This window comes from Nicotiana sylvestris, chromosome 10, assembly GCF_000393655.2.
Source record: "Nicotiana sylvestris chromosome 10, ASM39365v2, whole genome shotgun sequence".
Classification (NCBI taxonomy): Eukaryota; Viridiplantae; Streptophyta; class Magnoliopsida; order Solanales; family Solanaceae; genus Nicotiana; species Nicotiana sylvestris.
In genome coordinates, this window is record NC_091066.1 from 110,076,616 (window position 1) to 110,101,702 (window position 25,087).

At 39.2% G+C, this 25,087-nt stretch overlaps 1 protein-coding gene across 1 annotated transcript; it reads right to left on the bottom strand.

Moving 5' to 3' along the window:
* Positions 1-11,941: 11,941 nt before the first annotated feature.
* On the bottom strand, positions 11,942-14,646 carry LOC138879799 (uncharacterized). Its single transcript, XM_070159433.1, has 3 exons — positions 14,535-14,646; positions 12,663-13,510; positions 11,942-12,256 (listed from the first exon to the last, which is right to left on the bottom strand). Exons 1-3 carry the CDS (start codon positions 14,644-14,646, stop codon positions 11,942-11,944), a joined length of 1,275 nt encoding a protein of 424 aa, XP_070015534.1.
* Between the last annotated feature and the right edge of the window lie 10,441 nt (positions 14,647-25,087).

Sequence of the window (25,087 nt, forward strand, 5' to 3'; positions counted from 1 at the left end):
ATTATTTTCTTGATGTCACACCCTTTTTTTTTACGACTCACTAAACACTCTTAAATAAATAAAAGATTTAGTAAAAGCTTGAAAAAGGTTTTCAATTTGAAAAGTGACAAAATTGTGTGTTCAAAAGGATTAACTTAGAGTCGCCACCTGACATTTAATTTCGGTGTGTCAGGTCACCGTCTTTTCTAAAAATAATAATTTTCCTTTCAAAACACTTTGAACTCTAAAACTAAGTCTGCACCAGACATTTGGGAAGGGGGTTCATTTGGCGGTAGGATGTAAGTGTTCCATCATCCACAGCTATAGCAACAAGTTGCTTCCCTCAAAGAACCTCCCGCCTTCTCGATTCCTGGTCAAAGCACGATAGATCTCTGCCAAAATTGTCAGAACCAAGGTGACTTTACTACTATGTTTATCATGGATAAGTGCAAAGGCTATTGACCCCAGACACGTGCTAATATGTCTACCCTCCAAAGGAAATACCAGGAGACCCAACAATGCAATAGCGAAGACCATAGGACGCCTCTTCTTCCATGAATCATATGATATGGAAAATTCATCTATGAAAGACTCATACCCAGTAGGACGAGCAAACCTCTCGAATAAAAAGTCCAAAGGTACCCAAGATTGATCTAAACATCCCATGTGATTTTCTAAATCCATCCCTATTATCTTAAGGAACTTGGTGGTTGAATGAGCCCTTGTGTAAATCAAATCCTTGTCTAGGTATGGCAAGCGAGTTAACCCGGCTATCTCAGCTAAGTGGGTGTCATCTCAAGATACCCAAACTTGAATACCATTCCCTGTGAGTCCCAAAATGTCAACATTGCTTCTACAAGGTCGGGACGGGGAGTGATGTCCATCAAAGAAATAAGAGTCCCTAATTTACCCATCAGATCACGCTGCTCAAGTAATGTAAACATGTTCCACCATTTTACTAGCCTTCTAGGGACTTTGACCACCATTGATACTCTAGAGTTGGTAAGTGGATCCATACCAGAATGGGAAAAATGTGGTTAATGACTCAAGATATTATGTGCCACCACAACATTTCCTAGGGGATGGTTGGGCTATTTTAGCAAAATGGCCTGAGGGGCCGAAAGCGACTAAAAGTGCAAACTCAAAAAGGGTGGACTCAAAGACATGGAAATACCTCACTAAAGCTTATATGGGTTCAAATTCCCAATAATCATGTACAAAAATTAATTTGCAAAATGACCCATTTTGCATGAACGACCAATATGGCCTGAAGTGGCTACAGATGCAAACTTGAAAAGGACGGACTTTAAAGTAATATGACCCCTAGTTGTGAACTCAAGATTCGAAGACATGGGTAACTGAACAACTTTTGCAAAAATGATCCCATTTTGCAAGAATGGCTGATGTGGCCAAAAGTGGCTAGAAATGCAAGATTTGGCTAAGACCCCGCAAAACCAAGAACCTAAGACATTAGGAAAACCAAACCCTATGTGGGTTTCCTACGTATCACGTCTTAAAAGATGAGAATTAGGTTCGCGTAGTTCGGGAAGATTAGACATGGGAGAAAGCCCTGAAAAAATGCAACTAATTTGGAAAATCACATTTTCTTTTTCTCCGTTTTTGAATTTTTGGAAAATAATGGAAAATGTAAAATATTTTTGGATTTTCGTTCTCTCCCTTTTTTTGAATTTTTGAAATTTAATGGAAAAGTGCAAAATCTTTTTGGATTTTCTCATTTTCATTTTTTTTGATTTTTTGGAAAACTATGAATGAAAAATGCGAGTAGGTCCTACTTGCTTCATTTTATACATCACCCTCAAATATCATTGGTCTACTAAATGACCCATTTACCCCTAAAGAAGTGCAGCATGTAGCACATAAAGATGATTAAATGTCTTTTTGTGGCATAAGCCCATTTTGACATAATTTGGATAGGCCTCCTACAACGGGACACGGTACCTGGGACCGAACCCTGCTAAGTTTAAATGATATGATGCAAATAAACATGACCTAAAGGCAGACCTATGGTTGGGGTTCACTAGACAAGGCAATTCGGGGCGACACATGGTCGATGGCGATTGCTCTAGCTGTCCACCCACTCCACGCTCCCACGCCACCCCCCTAAAGACACGGGTGACTTTCAAAAAGGCCGTGTATCCTCAAACGTACTTCGGAAGACTTGTTGCAGAAAGAAGACTCGAGGTTATGCAAATGATGATAGTTTTTAAAGCAGTAACACATAAAGAAAAAACTGTAAACAAATAAGCAACTAGCAAAATAAAACGACATAAACAAAATAAACTCGAATAAAGCAAATAAAACACATAAAAACCTCAACCGAATATCCTAAAAGCCAACAAGATCAAGTACTAGCTCAAACCTGCAACTCCCCAGCAGAGTCGCCAACCTGTCACACCCCTTTTTTTACGACTCACTAAACTCTCTTAAATAAATAAAAAATTTAGTAAAAGCTTGAAAAAGGTTTTCAATTTGAGAAGTGACAAAATTGTGTGTTCAAAAGGATTAACTCAGAGTCCCCACCTGACATTTGATTTCAGTGTGTCCGGTCACTATTTTTCTAAAAATAATAATTTTCCTTTCAAAACACTTTGAACTCTAAAACTAAGTCTACACCAGAGATTTGGGTAAGGGGGTTCATTTGGCGGCGGGATGTAAGTGTTCCATCATCCACAGCTGTAGCAACAAGTTGTTTCCCTCAAAGAACCTCCCGCCTTCTCGAATCCTGGTCAAAGCATGATAGATCTCTGCCAAAATTGTCGGAACCAAGGTGACTTTACTACTGTGTTTATCATGGAAAAGTGAAAAGGCTATTGACCCCTGATGCGTGCTAATATGTCTACCCTCCAAAGGAAATACCAGGAGACCCAACAATGCAATAGCGAAGACCATAGGACACCTCTTCTTCCAAGAATCATATGATATGGAAAATTCATCTATGAAAGACTCATACCCAGTAGGACGAGCAAACCTCTCGAATAAAAAGTCCAAAGGTACCCAAGATTGATCTAAACATCCCGTGTGATTTTCTAAATCCATCCCTATGATCTTAAGGAACTTGGTTCTTGAATGAGCCCTTGTGTAAATCAAATCCTTGTCTAGGTATGGCAGGCGAGTTAACCTGGCTATCTCAGCTAAGGTGGGTGTCATCTCAAGATCCCTAAACTTGAATACCATTCCCTGTGGGTCCCAAAATGTCAGTATTGCTTCGACAAGGTCGGGACGAGGAGTGATGTCCATCAAAGAACTAAGAGTCCCTAATTTACCCATCAGATCATGCTGCTCTAGTAATGTAAACATGTTCCACCATTTTACTAGCCTTCTAGGGACTTTGACCACCATTGATACTCTAGCGTTGGTAAGTGGATCCATACCCCTGAATGGGAAAAACATGGTTAATGACTCAAGATATTATGTGACACCACAACATTTCCTAGGGGATGGTTGGGCTATTTTAGCAAACTGGTCTGAGGGGCCGAAAGCAACTAAAAGTGCAAACTCAACAAGGGTGGCCTCAAAGACATGGAAATACCTCACTAAAGCTTATATGGGTTCAAATTCCCAATAATCATGGACCAAAATTAATTTGCAAAAATGACCCATTTTGCATGAACGGTCGAAATGGCCAGAAATGTCTAAAGATGCAAACTTGGAAAGGATGGACTTTAAAGTAATATGACCCCTAGTTGTGAACTCAAGATTCGAAGACATGGGTAACTGAACCACTTTTGCGAAAAGGATCCCATTTTGCAAGAATGGCCGATGTGGCCAAAAGTGGCTAGAAATGCAAGATTTGGCTAAGACCCCGCAAAACCAAGTACCTAAGACACTATGAAGACCGGACCCTATGTGTGTTGCCTACGTATCACGTCTCGAAAGACGAGAATCAGGTTCGCGTAGTTTGGGAAGATTGGACATGGGAGAAAGCCCTTAAAAAATGCAACTAATTTGGAAAATCACATTTTCTTTTTCTCCGTTTTTGAATTTTTGGAAAATAATGGAAAATGTATAATCTTTTTGGATTTTCTTTTTCTCCCTTTTTTTGAATTTTTGAAAAATAATGGAAAAATGCAAAATCTTTTTGGATTTTCTCATTTTCATTTTTTTTATTTTTGGAAAACTATGAAAGAAAAATGCGAGTAGGTCCTACTTGTTTCATTTTATACTTCACCCTCAAATATCATTGGTTCGCCAAATGACCCATTTACCCCTAAAGAAGTGCAGCATGTAGCACATAAGGATGATTAAATGTCTTTTTGGGCCATAAACCCATTTTGACATAATTTGGATAGGCCTCCTACAACGGGACACGGTGCCTGGGACCGAACCCTGCTAATTTTAAATGATATGATGCAAATAAACATGACCTAAAGGCTGACCTACGGTTAAGGCAAATCGGGGCGGCACGTGGTCGATGGCGGCTGCTCTAGCTATCCGCCCACTCCACGCTCCCACGCCACCCCCTAAAGACACGGGTTACTTATAAAAAGGCCGTGTATGCTCAAATGTACTTCGGAAGACTTGTTGCATAAAGAAGACTCGAGGTTATGCAAATGATGATAGTTTATAAAGCAGTAACACACAAAGAAAAGACTGTAAACAAATAAGCAACGAGCAAAATAAAACGACATAAACAAAATAAACTTGAATAAAGCAAATAAAACACATAAAAGCCTCAACTGAATATCCTAAAAGCCAACAAGATCAAGTACTAGCTCGAACCTGCAACTCCCCAGCAGAGTCGCCAGAGCTGTCACACCCCTTTTTTTACAACTAACTAAACCCTCTTAAATAAATAAAAGATTTAGTAAAAGCTTGAAAAAGGTTTTTAATTTGAAAAGTGACAAAATTGTGTGTTCAAAAGGATTAACTCAGAGTCGCCACCTGACATTTGATTTCAGTGTGTCAGGTCACCGTTTTTTCTAAAAATATTAATTTTCGTTTCAAAACACTTTGAACTATAAAACTAAGTCTACACCAGAGATTTAGGTGAGGGGGTTCATTTGACTCGGGGAGAAGGTGTTAGGCACTCCCCAAGTTCCATAAAAATCACGGTTACGTACCCGATCTAGTTGGCTTTTAGGAATATTCTAATTAAGGTAAAACACACAAAAGTGTAAATGAACACAGAAAGGTTTGAGGTTGCCCCCACCTAATAAAAGAAAAATAGAAATACTACGAGTTCTACTTTAAGCCTCCAAATACAAATACTTCGGGGTATACCCCGGATAAAATATATACAAATCTCGTGGGGCATTCCCCGGATAAATTCAACTAAGGAGGAGACCTCTCACCTTATATAAAAGAAAAGAAAAGGGAGATCCTAAATTTTGTCTACCCGAGTGTGGTCGGCCTAATCATGCTCCTAGCGAAAAGATAATAAAAGTAAAATAAATAAAAACTAAAATAAATAAAAATCAATTTCATGCTCATGCTTTGTTTTTAACTTTTCATTATTTATTAGACTGAGCCCGATCCTAAAGCATGCAGATAGTTTAATCGCTAATAATCTTCGGCCTCTCCCCACACTATGGCATAATAATCACAGAACTGAGCGATCATCCACACAAACATGTAACAGGGATATCCAGAACATACAAGCTAAAAGAAAGAAAGGAGTAACAGTAAAGACTACTCGGTGATTTTAATCTTGATAAGAGCCAGTTAAATCTAGCTAACCCGCCTTCCACTCTCACCTAATTAAACCAGATTTCACTAAGCACCAATCTGCCTTCTTAGTTTATCACAATTGCTAGATGATCAAGGTTCACCTAAAGCATCACTGGCTCACGCCATGTTGCACCTTAACAAGAATTGAACTACGAAAACAAACCATTAACTAAGGAACCAAGCCAAAATTATTTTTGCTCCAAAGAATTTTTATAGTGCTTAGTAAATTCACCAAAACAAAAGAGAGTTAACATAGTGGACTTAGAAGAGTAATTAACCTAACTACCATTGATTTTGGAGAAACTCAATATATTTTAAGTAATTAGGCACAATGTTGGAAAATTCTGAAACCACAAGAAAGACAAAATCGGAGTAGGAGCGGAAACACTTTGCCCACTTCAAAGAAAGTTAAAAGTCAAGTTTTACACTAACAGTGAGTCCATCATTTGAGATTGAGAAAAATAGACTAATAAACTCAAAATCTTACTCAAACAGCTACTACACCAGTCTAAAAAAAAGGCTCCTAGTAACTACGGGATAATGAAACAACATACTGGGAACAGTAAGTTTTAGAGCATTAACTAATTTGAATAAGAAAGAACATTCCAACATCTAAGATCGAGACATAATATCATATTTGATTAAAGAAACGAGTGAAATAGTTTTATGACACCGTTAAAAGAAAATAGTAGGATGAGTTTGTCCTTAAAATTATCATGATCCAGAAGATGGGCTGATCTAACTCTAGCAGCTAAACTGGTTCTTAATACCCATTCTGCAAATAGTAAATAATACTGAGGCAATATGATTCGACGCTTTGGATGATATAACAGAAATTAGCTATCGCTCTTCATATAAAGATGACCAAACAGAAACAACAACAAATACTCCAAACCGTCAATATGAATTCATATGGTGTACTGCAGCAAGATATAACCTAAATGAAACTAACCATGACTCAAACTTCTGAAAACAAACTCATCAAAATAAACCAAATAGGGAATAACAGTACTCACGACGAACGACAACCAGAACTTCAATTGAGTACCACCGAAACTCAATCACACTCCATGCTTAAATCAAAAATGGAATCCCAGAGAAGAAATGAACTAATTTTTTGTGTGTTTTTTTAATAATAATTTTTCTGACTTTAAAAATAAATCAAGAACGAACTAATTTTTTTGAATGACCTTTACTGTGGAATTTCAAACAAAAAAAGACAGAAGAGAAGAAAGCTATGCCAAGCCTAAAACCGAACCCTAGAGCTTTTTCCTCTGAAAATTTATTCCGATTTTTCTCTCACCAAAAATCTGAGAAACCACCCCAATATATAGGGGGTCTCGAACCTTCTATGCTTCCTCACCAAGAAATCAATTTTTATCTCCAAATCCGAAAAAAGAACTCCAAAATTCCGAAAATCTCCTTATTTTTGGTAAAAATCTTGGCAAATAGAGGGGTATGATTAATTTTCATTAATCATATCCTACCCTTCGTCCATCATCTACCGTTTAAAGAGATTCACGTGTGAGAAAGCAAATCAAAAATGCGGATAGGAAAGAGTAAGGGAATATTCGAACCAAAATCGGTTATTTGTCAGGCCACGTGGAAGAAAAAGAGAAAGGAAAGGGAGACCATGAGTTAACTCGCCAGAATCAGTGAGTTTTCTGGTAAGTTTTGGGCAAGCGGAAGGTGGCAGAGATGAGGGACGCCATTTTGGGTTGGCCTCTTTAGGGTTAGGGTTTGGGAAAATATGGCTTTTATATGGTAAGGAGGATAGATATGGACCATTGAATTTTATGATATGAATGGTTAAGATTTAGAGGGGGAAATGGGGCAGGTAGATGGGTCGTTTGGGCGGATCTGAGGCGGGTTAAGGGTAAAGGGATGGTCTGCTCAGATTTGGGTCTCTTCTTGCCTGAAATTGGGCCAAAATTTAGTGGGTTCTAACTCTTTTAAATCCAATAATTAGAAACTTGAACTTTTCTTTTTTAGAAAAATGATTTAAAATTAATTCCAATTAATTAAAGCAAAATATATCATACTATGAAACTATATTTTTTATATATCTTTTTTGTATAAATTATTATATTCAAAAATAAAAGTGAAAATCATGGAAAAAACAAAAGTATATTGCTATAAAAATATTAATAACCTAAACTAAATAGAAATAAGATAAAATATGAAAATATTTTTGTATTTTTTTCAATGATTATATTAAAATAAAAGTAGGTTAAAAAGTAATATATCTTTCCAAAATACCTAATATTGAATTAAATAGAAAAGTGAAACTACTTTTTTGTATTTTTCCCTTTTTTTGTGCCTAGAAATAGAATTAAATTTAAAAATAGAGTGAACTAATATAGGAACAAGCTCAAGTAATATTCAAAAAATATTAGGACTATTAAGGGTAATTATAATGCGCGGGTCAAAAATTACATGTCTACAGCTGCCCCTCTTTGACGGGAAACACGAAGTATTTTCAGACAAAGAACAACAAGACGTGTTTTTGACCCGACCCTTATTTAGAGAGATAAAAACTAAAAGAAAAGAGAATGCGGCCGAGCCCTGTTATCTGAGCTGCCTACATATCCTTGGTTATAAAGGAATCAGGCCACGTGTAGTTCACAAGTGAGAAGGATGATGGAGTACCGAGGTGGAGAGTCGAGTGAAGTGTCGTCGAGGTTCCGGTCTGCGGTTCCTGCCATTACATCAAAAATAAAAGGAAAAATTACAGCAAAGTAAAAGAAAAATACAAGATCCTATCTACTTCTTGTCTTGAATCTTCCTTGAATCTTTATTTGATCTTCAATATGAAACTGGAAAAAAATGGACCATGTTCTTCAGGCGGCCTCCTGATGCTTCTTAAATTTGCGAATTGAAGTAACTCTGAAATGAATTTCCTCGTTCTCCAGGTGGGCGCCTGCCAATAGCTTGACTTTGGTATAGAATAAGTTCCCTCATTCTCCAGGTGGGTGCATGGTTTCCAAAACTTGAATTGTATTCCCTCGTTATCCAGGTGGGCGCCTGATTACCAAGAACTTGAATTGTATTCCCTCGTTATCCAGGTGGGTGCCTGATTGACAACAACTTGAATTGTATTCCCTTGTTACCCAGGTAGGCGCCTGATTACCAAAAACTTGAATTGTATTCCCTCGTTATCCAGGGGGCGCCTGAATACCAAAAACTTGAATTGTATTCCCTCGTTATCCAGTGGGTGCCTGATTACCAAAAACTTGAATTGTATTCCCTCGTTATCCAGGTGGGCGCCTGATTGCCAAAAACTTGAATTGTATTCTCTCGTTATCCAGGTGGACGCCTGATTGCTAAAACTTGAACTGTATTCCCTCGTTATCCAGGTGGGTGCCTGATTGCTAAAACTTGAATTGTATTTCCTCGTTATCTAGGTGGACGCCTGATTGCTAAAACTTGAACTGTATTCCCTCATTATCCAAGTGGGCGCCTGATTGCCAAAACTTGAATTGTATTCCCTCATTATCCAGGTGGGCGCCTGACATTTCAACAAAATAGACAAAACAAAAGAAATTTTTCTGCCCCAGTTTGGGATCTGGGCATATTTGTAAGTGTTAATCGGATCACGTTACTTATAGAGCTCTAAGAATTTAAAAGCTAAATCCCATTATCCAGGAGGGACCTCAAAACTTCAAATTAAATCTCATCTTAAGATTGATAACTTTAAAGCTAAATTATATTTTCTAAAGGGAGAACTTACGCTAAAACTTAAAACTAAATCTCATTATCTAGGAGTATCCTGAAAACTTTAAAACTAATTCTCATTATCCAGGAGGGTCCTGAAAATTTTAAATTAAATTCCATTATCCAGGAGGGTCCTGAGAACTTTTAAGATTAAATCCCATTATCCAGGAGGGTCCTGAAATTATAAAATTAAATCCCATTATCCAGGAGGGTCCTGAAAATTTTAAATTAAATCCCATTATCCAAGAGGGTCCTGAAAACTTTTAAAATTAAATCTCATTATCCATGAGGATCCTGAAAATTTAAAATTAAATCTCATTATCCAGGATTGTCCTGAAAATTTATAATTAAATATTATCCATTATCCAAGAGGGTCCTGAAAAATTTAAATTAAATCTCATTATCCAGGAGGGTCCTGAAAACTTAAAAACTAAATTCCATTATCCAGGAGGGTCCTGAAAATTTTAAATTAAATCCCATTATCCAAGAGGGTCCTGAAAATTTTTAAAACTAAATTCCGTTATCAAGGAGGGTCCTGAGAATTTTAAAGTAAATCTCATTATCCAGGAGGGTCCTGAGAGCCGAGAATGAACTTACCTAAGCCATGCTTTTGTCTTGGAGGATTATGAACAGAATTTCTTGCCCCTGAACCACGCCTTCTTCGTGGGAGGGTCCCTGTGGAATAATAAATTTTCTTGCCCCTGTTTCAGACAAATAAAATCTTGTTAGTTGGAAAACGTGGTGGTTAGTTTGTGGCATCATTGCTGAGCGTCTGCTTCTGCCACTGCCATGTTTCATTCTGATCAGCTGCTTCGAGCCAGCAAGGAGTTTTTAACCTTTTGATTGGAACTGGACCACAAAATCTCTAATTGATCTGAATCTCTTACGCTCACTTGTTGCATTGAGTTTTCATTGTGAAAGTTGTTGAGTCCTTGTATTTTCTCAAAATTCAAGATTCAAATGATTGCCTGAACCTCAGTTAGCACCATACTGCTTATTCTAAATCAAGTCAATTGTGATGTGCCTGGCCGAACTCCGCTTTGTGCAATTTATAAGCTGGTAGTAGGCTTTGAAATCTTTTCCTGGTTGTTCAACAAGGCTAACTCGAAAGAGACTCATAAAGATAGACTCAAAGAGCAAAGTGAAATGATTTTTGACAAAAGGAACAAAGGAAAATTTTGAACACAGATAACTATGTGAAGAAGAATGAGAAAAAGAAGACTTATCAGAGGGAAACAACCAGCTCCAATGATCATGACATGCACTTCGGACTGATTAGCCTAATCCGCCCAACCAATCATATTTTCAGTTTATGTCATGTATTCATACTTCAAAAGTCGGGCTTTCACTGATCCAATTTCTCTGTAAAGCCATGAACCTCATTCGACTTGTAGTGCCCCGAAGGTTTTTCACCAATAAGCCTCTCTCATTTGTTCATCTCTCAACTCACCATCGGCCTACGGTGCCCGCGAGGGTTTTCACCAATAAGACTCTCTCATTTTAAATTTTCTCTCAGCTCACCATCGCCTTACGGTGCCCGTGAGGGTTTTCACCGGTAAGACTCTCATTTTATTCATTTTTCCTTTGTGTCCATGAACGAAGTGTTACCCATGATGTAAATCATACCTCCATCTCGCTTGTCTTGGCATCCTCAAAAATTGATCGGAGGGTCTTTATTTGGACCGTAATGTAGGCTTTTGGATAGGGTTAGAAAGAAAGGGTAGCATGAAGGCTCAAAATAATTTAAGTTGAAAGGGGTCAAAATTACAACTTTTGGAATCAGATTTTTTCAAAACCAAAAGTTCTGCCCCTGTTTCTTTAGGTCTGGGGAATTTTTTTTTATTTTGATGGGACCGAACCATAAGGCTGCCTACGTATCCTTAAAAGGAATCAGGTCGAACATAGTTCAAAAGAAAGTTGTTTGTTTTTGTTGCTTTTCTTTTCTTCTCTTTTCTTCTTTTTCTTTTTTCTTTTTTCTTTTTTTTCTTATTTTTCTTTTTTTTTCTTTTCTTTTCCTTCTTTTTCCATTTTTCTTATTTTCACTCATTCATCATTATTTTTCATTTTTTTCATTCTCCACTTCTGCTACTGAATCTAAAAGAGGGGTGTGAAAGAAAATAAACAAGGCCCAAAAGGGGTAGCAAAGGATGACAGTGTTTAGGTAGCGGAACAAAATGCCTTCATCATTTCAACTTTGAACATGCCAAGTACAAAATACAACTGAAGGTAAGCAAAGAAATCATAAATAGTACCTCTTAACTGCATCAGAATGGATAGCCATATCTACACATTTGCCTTCTATGTCTGTTAAATACAAAGCACCATTGGGCAATGCTCTTGTCATAACAAATGGCCCCTGACAGTTTGGGATGAACTTGCAAAAGCTTCCACCTGATGAGGAAGAATGTGTTTCAATACCATCTGGCCCACTTCGAATTTCCGAGGACGCACCTTTTTGTTGTATGCTCTTTGCCATTCTCTTCTGATACAATTGACCATGACATACTGCAGCCAATCTTTTCGCATCAATCAAACTCAACTGCTCTAGCCGGGTTTTGACCTACTCATCATCATCACTTTCAACTTTTGCAACGATCCAAAGGGATGGAATCTCAACTTCTACAGGTATAATTGCCTCAGTTCTGTATACTAGCAAATAAGGAGTTGCACCTACTGAAGTGCAAATAGTAGTGCGATAACCTAGTAAGGCAAAAGGCAGCTTTTCATGCCACTGCCTAGAACCTTGAACCATCTTACGAAGTATCTTCTTTATGTTCTTGTTGGCAGCCTCAGCAGCCCATTTACCTTGGGGCGGTACGGAATGGAGTTCCGATGCATGATCTTGAACTGTTGGCATACCTCTTTCATCAAATGACTGTTGAGATTAGCAGCATTATCTGTGATGATCACCTTGGGAATTCTGAATCGACAAATGATGTTTGAATGAACAAAATCCACCACTGCCTTCTTTGTCACGGACTTGAAAGTTACAGCATCGACCCACTTGGTAAAGTAATCAATGGCCACCAGAATAAACCTATGCCCGTTTGACATTGCCGGTTCAATTGGTCAAATGACATCCATGCCTCAAGCAACAAAGGGCCAAGGTGCAGACATTGTGTTTAACTCAGATGGGGAGAATGAATCAAATCACCGTGTACCTGGCATTGATGACATTTGCGAACAAAGCTGATGCAATCTCATTCCATGGTGAGTCAATAATAACCTAGTCAAAGTATCTTCTTTGCCAATACATACCCATTCATATGCGTCCCGCAAACTCTAGAGTGCATTTTGGCCATGATAGTTGAAGCTTCTTTATCATCTATGCACCTCAGCAGTCCCAAATCTGGAGTCCTCTTGTACAGGATTCCCCCACTTAAGAAAAATCTACTAGCCAAACGTCGAATGGTTCTCTTTTGGTCACCTGTGGCATATACTGGATATACCCCCGACCTGATATATTCCTTGATATCATGGAACCAAGGTTCACCATCGATTTTCTCCTCCACCACATTACAATAAGCATGTTGATCACGAACTTGGATATGCACGGGGTCGACATAAGCCTTGTCTGGATGATGTAACATTGATGCTAGGGTAGCTAAGGCATTGGAAATCTTATTATGAACTCTAGGAATATGTCTGAATTCTACCGACCTGAATCGTTGACAAAGATCATGCAGGCATTGTCGGTACGGTATGAGCTTCAAGTCTCGAGTCTCCCATTCTCCTTGAATCTGGTGGACCAACAAATCTGAATCTCCCAGAACCAGTATTTCCTGGATTCCCATGTCTACAGCTAACCTCAAACCTAGAATGCATACTTCGTACTCAGCCATGTTGTTGGTGCAATAAAATCGAAGCTGGGCTATTACAGGGTAGTGTTGCCCTGTTTCAGAGATAAGTACAACCCCTATTCCGACTCCTTTCATGTTAGCAACTCCATCAAAGAAGAGTTTCCAACCTGGATTTTCATCATGGTCAACCTCGTCAACATGCATCTCTTCCTCATCAGGAAAATAAGTCTTTAGTGGCTTATATTCATCATCCACTGGATTCTCGGCCAAGTGGTCGGCCAAGGCTTGGGCTTTCATCGCGGTCCGAGTCACATAGATGATGTCAAACTCTGTAAGTAAAATCTGTCACTTTGCAAGTCTTCCCATGAGCATAAGCTTCTGAAAGATATACTTCAAGGGATCCATGCGAGAAATGAGGTAAGTAGTGTAGGACGACAAATAATGCTTCAACTTTTGTGCCACCCAAATCAGGATGCAACATGTCCTCTCAAGCAGAGTGTACTTAACCTCGTAGGGAGTGAACTTTTTACTGAGATAATAGATTCATGTTGATGTCATGTTGACCCAATACGCAGCCAAAGAATTATCCAAGACTATCAGATAGAGAATTAAGGGTCTCCCAGGCTCTGGTGGGACCAGTACAGATGGGTTTGACAGGTACCTCTTAATCTTATCAAATGCTTCTTGACACGTCGGTCCACTTGATTGCAGCATTCTTCTTTAGTAGCTTAAAGATGGGCTCATAGGTTGTCGTGAGCTGAGGAATGAACCTGCTGATGTAATTTAACCTTCCAAGCAAACTCATCACCTTAGTTTTGTTCTTGGGTGGTGGTAGCTCTTGAATGGATTTTATCTTTGATGGATCTAACTCAATACTGCGTCGACTAACCACGAATCCTAGCAGTTTCCCCGATAGGACACCAAATGCACATTTTGGTAGATTGAGCTTGAGGTTATACCTGCTGAGCCTTTGGAAAATCTTCCTCAAATCCTTGACATGGTCAAACTGCTTCTTTTACTTTATGATCACATCATCTACATAAACCTCAATCTCCCTGTGTATCATGTCATGAAATATGGTGGTCATCGCCCTCATATAGGTTGCCCCAGTATTCTTCAGACCAAATGGCATTACCTGGTAGCAATATGTCCCCCATGGCGTGATGAATGCTGTCTTTTCTGCATCTTCCTCATCCATCAAGATCTGGTGATATCCCGCATAACAATCCACAAAAGACTCAATCTCATGCTTGGCACAATTATCGATCAGAATGTGAATGTTCGGCAATGGAAAATCATCCTTTGGACTTGCTTTGTTAAGATCACGGTAATCAACACACACCCTGGTCTTACCATCCTTCTTTGGTACTGGCACAACATTAGCTAACCAAGTGGGATATCGCATGACCCGAATGACCTTTGCAGTAAGCTGCTTTATGATTTCTTCTTTGATCTTCCCACTCATATTAGTCTTGAACTTTTACAACTTTTGCTTGACGGGAGGGAATGCTGGATCAGTTGGCAATTTATGAACTACCATATCAGTGCTAAAGCTCGGCATATAGTCATATGACCATGCAAAAACATCTTTGTAATCAAACAATGTTTTGATTATCTCCTCTTAACTTGCGGTTCTAAATGCACACTTATCTTGGTTTCCCTGACATTATCCTGGACCCCTAAATTGATTGCTTCAGTTTTACTCAGATTAGGCTTTAGTTTTTCTTCAAATTGTTTTAGCTCTTTGCTGATTTCCTCAAATGATGCTTCTTCATCATATTCGATTTCATCATCATATTCTACTTCTTGGATTGTTATTTCAGAATTAGATTGGCTTTTAAGACTCGACTAAAAATTCTTCATGCATGTCATATCATTGCAACCAGCATAAAAAGAACTGTACAAAAGAAAAAAAGAACAAAATAAAACACTATTAGGAATAATGGAAAACGGGAAATTGCATTTCATTGAAAATAAAAGGATAGAAGGGTTTGAACATCAAAACAAACAAAAACTAAAAATCTGGATTAAAACCCTGGAATAACCCAGATAATATAAAGGAAAACAAAGCAAGCTACCAAAACTCCTTCTTGGTGGGGAGAGGAGTAGCTTCCCAATTGCTAAGCTTCACGTTTGGGCCAACGAGCTGCACATCTGCTTTACTAGAGCCTTCACCAACTTCTACCATATTGACCTCATCGAATAGATTATGGAACCTCTTGATCATCTCTTCATCAACATCGACCACAAATTTTGAGATTGAGGAGGTTGGAGGTTTTTCGGCCCCTGGCTTGACAAAAAACTTAGAGATGTGTGGGACATGCTTGGGGAGTGACCATACCTTTTATTTTATATTTTTAACCCTTTTCACATCCTTCTCTATGGGCATGAATCCCAAACCAAATGTACCCGAATTCCCACTGGGGCGCACTGGATGCACAATACCCTGCAGAGATGAGCCCAGACCCTTGCCCGGCACAAAATTATTCTTCAACATTTCATTCGCTACCATGACAGACGCGGAGGATAGCTTAGGACCCGGAATGCATTTTCCTTCAGGAATCTTCTCAACATACACTGTTTCGAAAGTTTGATAGACCTAAGGTCCCTTATCATCTTTAGCTTCGATAAATGGAACAATTGTGTCATTACAAGATGACAAGTCCTCATCATCGTGCACAACTATTTCTTGCATGTCCCATTTGAACTTCACCATTTGGTGTAGAGAAGACAGGACTGCCTTAGCAGCATGTATCCAGGGCCTGCCCAATAACAGATTGTAGAAGACAGCCACATCTAACACTTGGAATTCCATGGTGAACTCAACTAGCCCTATCAACAATTTGAGCATTATATCTCCAATAGAATCTTTACCTCCCCTATCAAAGCCTCGAACACACATATTGTTCATGTGGATTCTTTCGGTGCCAATATTCAATTTTTGCAGAGTAGATAAGGGACAAATATTAGCACTAGAGCCATTATCAACCAAAACCCTTGAGACAACAGAATCTTTGCACTTCACCGTGAGATAAAGAGCTCGGTTGTGTTTTGTACCCTCCATAGGAAGTTCATCATTTGAGAAGGTGATCATGTTTACTTCGAAGATCTTGATGGCTATCTTTTCCAGGTAATTCAATGTGATCTTATCAAGAATATGTGCCTCATTCAAAATCTTCATCAGGACCCTGCGATGTTCATCTGAATGTATTAGCAAAGCTAAAAGAGAAATCTGAGCTGGTGTTTTCCTTAACTGCTCCACAATGGAATAATCCTGCACTTTCATCTTTTTTAGGAACTCTTAAGCCTCCTCCTCGGTGACCGATTTCTTTACTAGCTTTTGGCTATCCTTGAATGGCTTGGCTTTCCTTAATTCTTCTGGGGTGAAACATCTCCTAGAACGAGTCAATCCTCCAGTTTCATTAACTTCTTCCTCTATTTCTTTTCCTTTGTATGTCACTATTACTTGTTTGTAATTCCATGGAACAACCTTGGCATTAACCATTGGCAGCTGGGTCACTGGTTTAATGATGATAGGGGTGATAGGAGCCCCCTTCACAACTATGACAGGCTTACTTGGAATCCCTGACACTACTACTTTTGAACTTTCCGGACTTGCCCCAATATCTTTCGAAGGCCCTTTCACGACCAACACCGGGGGTTTCAAATTGAGTGAGCTCAGCTCTTTTGTTGCCCCTTCAACTATCAAGGGCTTTGCTTTGGTAGAGTTTGGAGCTTTAACCAAATTACTTTCACTAGCCTGAATCATCATGATGGACATAGAAAACTTCTTGGGCTCCCCATCCTTGTGAACTATTTCAATCATATGCGTCTCTGCATGGGCTGGCAAAGGGTTTTGGTTGATGTTCGGCGTGTCTGGGCTTTGGACTACAATTTGGTTTGTATCAATAAGCTCCTGGATTGCCCTTTTCAAATTCAAACATTTCTCTATGTCATGCCCTGTAGCATTAGAACATTAGGCGCATCTTAGGGAATAATCGAGGTTCTTTGGAGGGGGATTTGGTATCTTTGACTCAATCAGCCTCAAGACGTCTAACTGCCTTAACCTTTGAAACAGACTAGCATAGGACTCTCCAAGCGGGGTAAAAGTTTGTTTCCGCTGCTGCCTCTCTCTTCTATACTCCGGCCTTGATCGAAAATTTGAACCATTGGGGTTTTGGTAGGGTTGTGGAGGTGGAAGGTATTTTGTGGAGCTGGGTAGGTATTCTGTGGGCTGGGGCACACCATTATGGGCAAGGAGGGGTTGAGCATATGACTGTGCATGATGAACAAGGTATTGGGATGTCTTAGCTGAGTATTGGGGGTTTTGTGGGGGGAAAGTAATGTTGGGGTGGATTATATGGAGCTTGGGCGTAGGTTTGAGGTCGGGGTCGAGGATGGGTGTATTGATAAGGTGAACCCCTCTGGCCATACCGTGGTCCAGAGACAACTATGGTTATATCTTCCTTCTTCTTCTTGCCTAGCATACTCCCGTTACAACTCCGGATTGCCTGGTTCGTTGCTTTTATAGCAGAATAGCTCATGATCTTGCTCGACTTGAGCCCCTCTTCCACCATTTCTCCCATTTTAACCACATCATTGAAAGACTTACTAATGGCTGAGATTAAGTGTCCATAGTAAGTGGGCTCCAGGTCTTAAAGAAAGTATTCAACCATTTCGTCTTCTTCCATCGGAGGATTGACTCGTACAGCTTGCTCCCTCCATCGGAACCCATATTCTCTAAATCTTTCACTGGGTTTCTTTTCCACCTTGGTCAAAGATAGGCGGTCCAGGACAATGTCTATATTGTACTGAAAGTGCCGGGCAAAGGCCTGAGCCATATCGTCTCATATGTACCACATGTTGGCGTCCTGGCGGGTGTACCATTCTAAAACTGCCCCACTCAGACTCTGGCTGAAGTACGCCATTAGTAATTTATCTTTTCCCCCGGTGCCTCTTAATTAACGCAATAACCCCTTAGATGAGCTACAGGATCCTCATGTCCGTCATACAAGTCAAACTTAGGCATTTTAAACCTGGCAGGCAGTTGGACATCAGGGAACAAACACAAATCCTTATGGGCCACACTCACCTGGTTTCCCAACCCTTACATATTTCTCAATGATTGCTCCAGACTCTTTACCTTCATAAACATCTCCTCCTGCTCTGCATTCTTGGGTGGTTTGTTAGTTTCAACATGAGGCTCAAAGTGGGGAGTGTAGGAGTAAGGATCTGGGACTTTGAATGTGGGTTCCGGGGCATAATATTGGGTATCTGGAGCTGGGAATGCAGGCTCACTAGAGGATCGGTGAATGGTAGCTTGTGGAGGGGGTACAAAAATAGGAGCAAATATTGGAACAGGGTACGAGGTTGTTTTGGCTAGTGGAGCCTGAAAAGTTTGGGCCGAAGTGCCGGGGTAGTTGTGGTAAGGGGTAAAGCCCAGTGCGTGTTGTGGGGAGAGATCAATGGTATTGGGAATCTGGGATTGGGAGAGTGGTGGAATGGAATCAGGGTTTTCTGTGTAGTTGGTAGGGAAGAGGGTGGATGGTATCCCTTAATCCAGGCCTGATACATTTCCGCCATCTGATGTTTCATCCTTTGGACCTCCTCTTGCAGTTCCGATTCTGACTCAATATTCTCCCTTGGTGGGTCTACAACTCTAGTATCTGTTTCCTTGCTAGCCATGATTGTTTGGCGCTTTGATCAGGTGTTGTATGGATGACTTGCTAGGATGCCAACAAACTAACCACCTTCCTAAAAACTGAATAAAAATAAAAGAGGACAACAACACAAAATGACCATGTTAGCGTTAGGGCATTTATCAAATAATAATATCATGTTACGTGCAATGCACCTAGCAACAATTAACGGTTCTAAAATGGCCTTGAGGGTCGCAGGGTCATATGGCATCATCCCAATTTGCTCATTTCAATCCTTCCTTCTCTTTCTTTTCTTGCACATCATTTTCTTTCCACTCTTTTCTATTTGCTTATCACTCTCTTCTTTTCTTTCTCTTTTTTTTGGAACCAAAAATGGCTTGATCGAACCCGATGTAGGTTGCCTACATATCATATCCCTCATGAATCAGACCAAACATAGTTCTATAAAAGTGATGAAAAATAAACTAAAAATAAAATCTTTTTGGGATTTTCATTTAAAAAGTTTTTGATATTAAAATACAATGGGAAGTACGATAATGAAAGGCCTGACAGACTCGACTATACGATGACAGACTCTGACACTACCTAAAGGACTCAGTACTCCTAGACAAGACATGAAAGTAAAAGACAAACATAAGACAATCCCAAAACATCTAAATAGAACGACTCTTTAAGCTGCTCCTGAATGTGACGGTCCTGGCTAGGACGGGTCTGATGAAGGTCCGGATGGCCCTATCAATCTTGTCGAATATAAGCTCTGTATTATACCCTGCAAGGACACTTTGAAGCTGGGAATGAGAATCCTAGAATGCGCGCCTGCATCTGGAAGGCTGACTCTAGTAAGGTACTCACGGTGTTGTCCCATGTTCTCTACCAACCCTGCCAACTGTGATCTTAGCGACTGAAGTATAGCTCAAACCCCAACCCTTTCTGTTGCATGGGCCTCCTCTGCCTGGGTAAATCGATCCATCAACTGTCTAAGTAATATCTGCGAGGTGGCCTCTTTGTCAAATACTCCTCTAACACGTCGGGGCAATGGCCTGCTAACCCCCCGGTGAGTAGACTGTAGCCATATGAAGTACTCATGGGTATACCCAGGTGAATGTGGGTCAGCTGTTAAAGTATCTCTACTCATCTTCATTGCATGATGCCAATAGGTCTGGATGTCAACCTCCCTGTTAGGCATAGTGTCAAATTCCCTAGTGAAGTCACAAGAATCAGGAATGTAGGGGACTTCTTGTCGCCTCCCTAACTGACGCATCACTCTAGCAGGGGTATATGGTCTAGTACACCAAAGTCCAATCAGTACCAAGAAGTCTTGAACGCGAGATCCTACTAAGATCACGTCCAAATCAATCCATAGGTATGTACACAAAGTCTTCTCTTCAGTCAAAGATCCAAAATAATCAACCCAAGCCTGAACTCCGAGTGGTAAGGCAAACTTATCGAACGTCATTCTATGCTCGATGCACTTCACTCAATCTCTCAGACAACGGTTAATCATATCTTTCTCAAACATGGCGGCGGGATGTAAGTGTTCCATCATCCACAGCTGTAGCAACAAGTTGCTTCCCTCGAAGAACCTCCCGTCTTCTCGAATCCTAGTCAAAGCACGATAGATCTCTGCCAAAATTGTCGGAACCAAGGTGACTTTACTACTGTGTTTATCGAGGAAAAGTGCAAAGGATATTGACCCCAAACGCGTGCTAATATGTCTACCCTCCAAAGGAAATACCAGAAGACCCAACAATGCAATAGTGAATACTATAGGATGCCTCTTCTTCCAAGAATCATATGATATAGAAAATTCATCTATGAAAGACTCATACCCAGTAGGACGAGCAAACCTCTCGAATAAAAAGTCCAAAGGTACCCAAGATTGATCTAAACATCCCATGTGATTTTCTAAATCCATCCCTATTATCTTAAGGAACTTGGTGCTTGAATGAGCCCTTGTATAAATCAAATCCTTGTCTAGGTATGGCAGGCGAGTTAACCCGGCTATCTCAGCTAAGGTGGGTGTCATCTCAAGATCCCCAAACTTGAATACCATTCCCTGTGGGTCCCAAAATGTCAACATTGCTTCTACAAGGTCGGGACGGGGAGTGATGTCCATCAAAGAAATAAGAGTCCCTAATTTACCCATCAGATCACGCTGCTCAAGTAATGTAAACATGTTCCATCATTTTACTAGCCTTCTAGGGACTTTGATCACTATCTATACTCTAGCATTTGTAAGTGGATCCATACTCGAATGGGGAAAACATGGTTAATGACTCAAGATATTATGTGACACCACAACATTTCCTAGGGGATGGTTGGGCTATTTCTTGCAAAATGGCCTGTGGGGCCGAAAGCGACTAAAAGTGCAAACTCAACAAGGGTGACCTCAAAGACATGGAAATACCTCACTAAAGCTTATATGGGTTCAAACTCCCAATAATCATGGCCCAAAAATAATTTTCAGAAATGGCCCATTTTGCATGAACGTCCAATATGGCCAGAAGTGGCTAAAGATACAAACTTGAAAAGGACGGACTTTAAAGTAATATGACCCCTAGTTGTGAACTCAAAATTCGAAGACATGGGTAATTGAACCACTTTTGCGAAAATGATACCATTTTGCAAGAATGGCCGATATGGCCAAAAAAGGCTAGAAATGCAAGATTTGGCTAAGACACTGCAAAACCAAGAACCTAAGACACTAGGAAGACCGGACCCTATGTGGGTTGCCTACGTATCACGTCTCGAAAGACGAAAATCAGGTTCGCGTAGTTCGGAAAGATTGGATATGGGAGAAAGCCCTTAAAAAAATTGCAACTAATTTGGAAAAACCACATTTTCTTTTTCTCCGTTTTTGAATTTTTGGAAAACAATGGAAAATGTAAAATCTTTTTAGATTTTTTTTTCTCCCTTTTTTTGAATTTTTGAAAAAAAATGAAAAAGTGCAAAATCTTTTTGGATTTTCCATTTTCGTTTTTTTTATTTTTGGAAAATTATGAAAGAAAAATGCGAGTAGGTTATACTTGCTTCATTTTATACTTCACCCTCAAATATCATTGGTCCTCCAAATGACCCATTTGCCCCTAAAGAAATGCTGCATGTAGCACATAAGGATGATTAAATGTCTTTTTGGGCCATAAGCCCATTTTTGACATAATTTGGATAGGCCTCCTACAACAGGACACGGTGTCTTGGACCAAACCCTGCTAAGTTTAAATGATATGATGTAAATAAACATGACCTAAAGGCTGACCTACGGTTGGGGTTCACTAGACAAGGCAATTCGGGGTGGCACGTGGTCGATGGCGGCTGCTCTAGCTGTCCGCCCATTCCACGCTCCCACGCCACCCCCTAAAGACATGGGTAACTCACAAAAAGTCTGTGTATGCTCAAACATACTCCGGAAGACTTGTTGCATAAATAAGACTCGTGGTTATGCAAATGATGACAGTTTATAAAGCAGTAACACATAAAGAAAAAACTGTAAGCAAATAAGCAACTAGCAAAATAAAACGACATAATCAAAATAAACTTGAATAAAGCAAATAAAACACATAAAAACCTCAACCGAATATCCTAAAAGCCAACAAGATCAAGTACTAGCTCGAACCTGTAACTCCCCAGCCGAGTCGTCAGAGCTGTCATACCCCTTTTTTTACGACTAACTAAACCCTCTTAAATATATAAAAGATTTAGTAAAAGCTTGAAAAAGGTTTTCAATTTGAAAAGTGACAAAATTGTGTGTTAGGTCACCGTTTTTTCTAAAAATAATAATTTTCCTTTCAAAATACTTTGAACTCTAAAACTAAGTCTACACCAGAGATTTGGGTAAGTGGGTTCATTTGACTCGGGGAGAAGGTTTAGGCACTCCCCAAGTCCCGTAAAAATCACGGTTGCATACCCGAACTAGTTGGATTTTAGGAATATTCTAATTAAGGTAAAACACACAAAAGTGTAAATGAACATAGAAAGGTTTAAGGTCGCCCCCACCTAATAAAAGAAAAATAGAAATACTACGAGTTCTACTTTCAGCCTCCAAATACAAATACTTCGGGGCACACCCCAGATAAAATATATACAAATCTCGTGGGGTATTCCCTGGATAAATTCAACTAAGGAGGCGACCTCTCACCATATATAAAAGAAAAGAAAATGGAAATCCTAAATTTTGTCTACCCGAGTGTGGTCGGCCTAATCATGCTCCTAGCGAACAAGATAATAAAAGTAAAATAAATAAAAACTAAAATAAATAAAAATCAATTTCATGCTCATACTTTGTTTTTAACTTTTCATTTTTATTAGGCCGAGCCTGATCCTAAAGCATGCAGATAGTTTAATCGCTAATGAGCTTCGGCCTCTCCCTACCCTATGGCGCAATAATCACAGAACCGAGCGATCATCCACACAAACATGTAACAGGGATATCCAGAACATACAAGCTAAAAGAAAGAAAGAAAGAAAGGAGTAACAGTAAAGACTACACGATGAATTTAATCTTGATAAGAGCCAGTTAAATCTAGCTAACCCGCCTTCCACTCTCACCTAATTAAACCAAATTTCACTAAGCACCAATCTGCCTTCTTAGTTTATCACAATTGCTAGATGATCAAGGTGCACCTAAAGCATCACTGGCTCACGCCATGTTGCACCTTAACAAGAATTGAACCAAGAAAACAAACCATTAACTAAGGAACCAAGCCAAGACTATTTTTTCTCCAAAGAATTTTTATAGTGCTTAGTAAATTCACCAAGACAAAAGAGAGTTAACGTAGTGGACTTAGAAGAGTAATTAACATAACTACCATTGATTTTGGAGAAACTCAATATACTTTAAGTAATTAGGTACAATGTTGGGAAATTCTGAAACCACAAGAAAGACAAAATCGGAGTAGGAGCGGAAACACTTTGCCCACTTCAAAGAAAGTTAAAAGTCAAGTTTTACACTAACAGTGAGTGCATCATTTGAGATTGAGAAAAATAGACTAATAAACTCAAAATCTTACTCAAATAGCTACTACACCAGTCTAAAAAAGGCTCCTAGTAACTACGGAAAAATGAAACAACATACTAGGAACACCAATTTTTAGAGCTTTAACTAATTTGAATAAGAATGAACATTCCAACATCTAATATTGAGACATAATATCAGATTTGATTAAATAAACGAGTGAAATAGTTTTATGACACCTTTAGAAGAAAACAGTAGGATGAGTTTGTCCTCAAAATTATCATGATCCAGAAGATGGGCTGATCTAACTCTAGCAGCTAAACTGGTTCTTAATACCCATTCTGCAAATACTAAATAATACTGAGGCAATATGATTCGACGCTTTGGATGATATAACAGAAATTAGCTATCGCTCTTCATATAAAGATGACCAAACAGAAACAACAACAAATACTCCAAACCGTCAATATGAATTCATATGGTATACTGCAGCAAGGTATAAACTAAATGAAACTAACCATGACTCAAACTTCCGAAAACAAACTCATCAAAAGAAACCAAATAGGGAATAACTGTACTCACGAACTCATTATTAATATTTGATTCACACTCTTAAACGTAAGAAGAAACGAGAATGGGATAACCTGAAATTCGAATTTCCAATAAGTCTGTCCGGATATGATACAAGCAAAAAATCGAACAATGAACTTAGTAGGGACTGAATGAAACAATGACGATCGAATCCAGAACTATGAGCTCGAACCACGAACGACAATCAGAACTTCAATCGAGTACCACCGGAACTCAATCTCACTCCATGCTTAAATCAAATATGGAATCCAAGAGAAGAAATGAACTAATTTTTTGTGTGTGTTTTTTTTTAATAATAATTTTTCTAACCTTTAAAATAAAACAAGAACAAGAACGACTGATATTTTTGAATGACCTTTACTATGGAATTTCTAACAAAAAAAAAAGAAGAGAAGAAAGCTATGCCAAGCCTAAAACCGAACCCTAGAGCTTTTTCCTCTGAAAATTTGTTCCGATTTTTTTCTCACCCAAAATCTGAGAAACCACCCCAATATATAGGGGGTCTCGAACTTTCTATGCTTCTTCACCAAGAAATCGATTTTTATCTCCAAATCCGAAAAAAGAACTCCAAAATTCCGAAAATCTCCTTATTTTCGGTAAAAATCTGGGCAAATGGAGGGGTATGATTAATTTTCATTAATCATATCCTACCCTTCGTCCATCATCTACCATTGAAAGAGATTCATGTGTGAGAAAGCAAATCA

Coding starts and splice junctions, on each gene's coding strand:
- LOC138879799 (XM_070159433.1), bottom strand. CDS start 14,646: ATGAGTGGGAAGATCAAAGAAGAAATCATAAAGCAGCTTACTGCAAAG. Junction 13,511..14,534: donor GCCAGTACCAAAGAAGGATG/GTAAGACCAGGG, acceptor TTTTACTTACAG/AGTTTGACATCATCTATGTG. Junction 12,257..12,662: donor TGGCCAAAATGCACTCTAGA/GTTTGCGGGACG, acceptor TAATCTCAACAG/TCATTTGATGAAAGAGGTAT.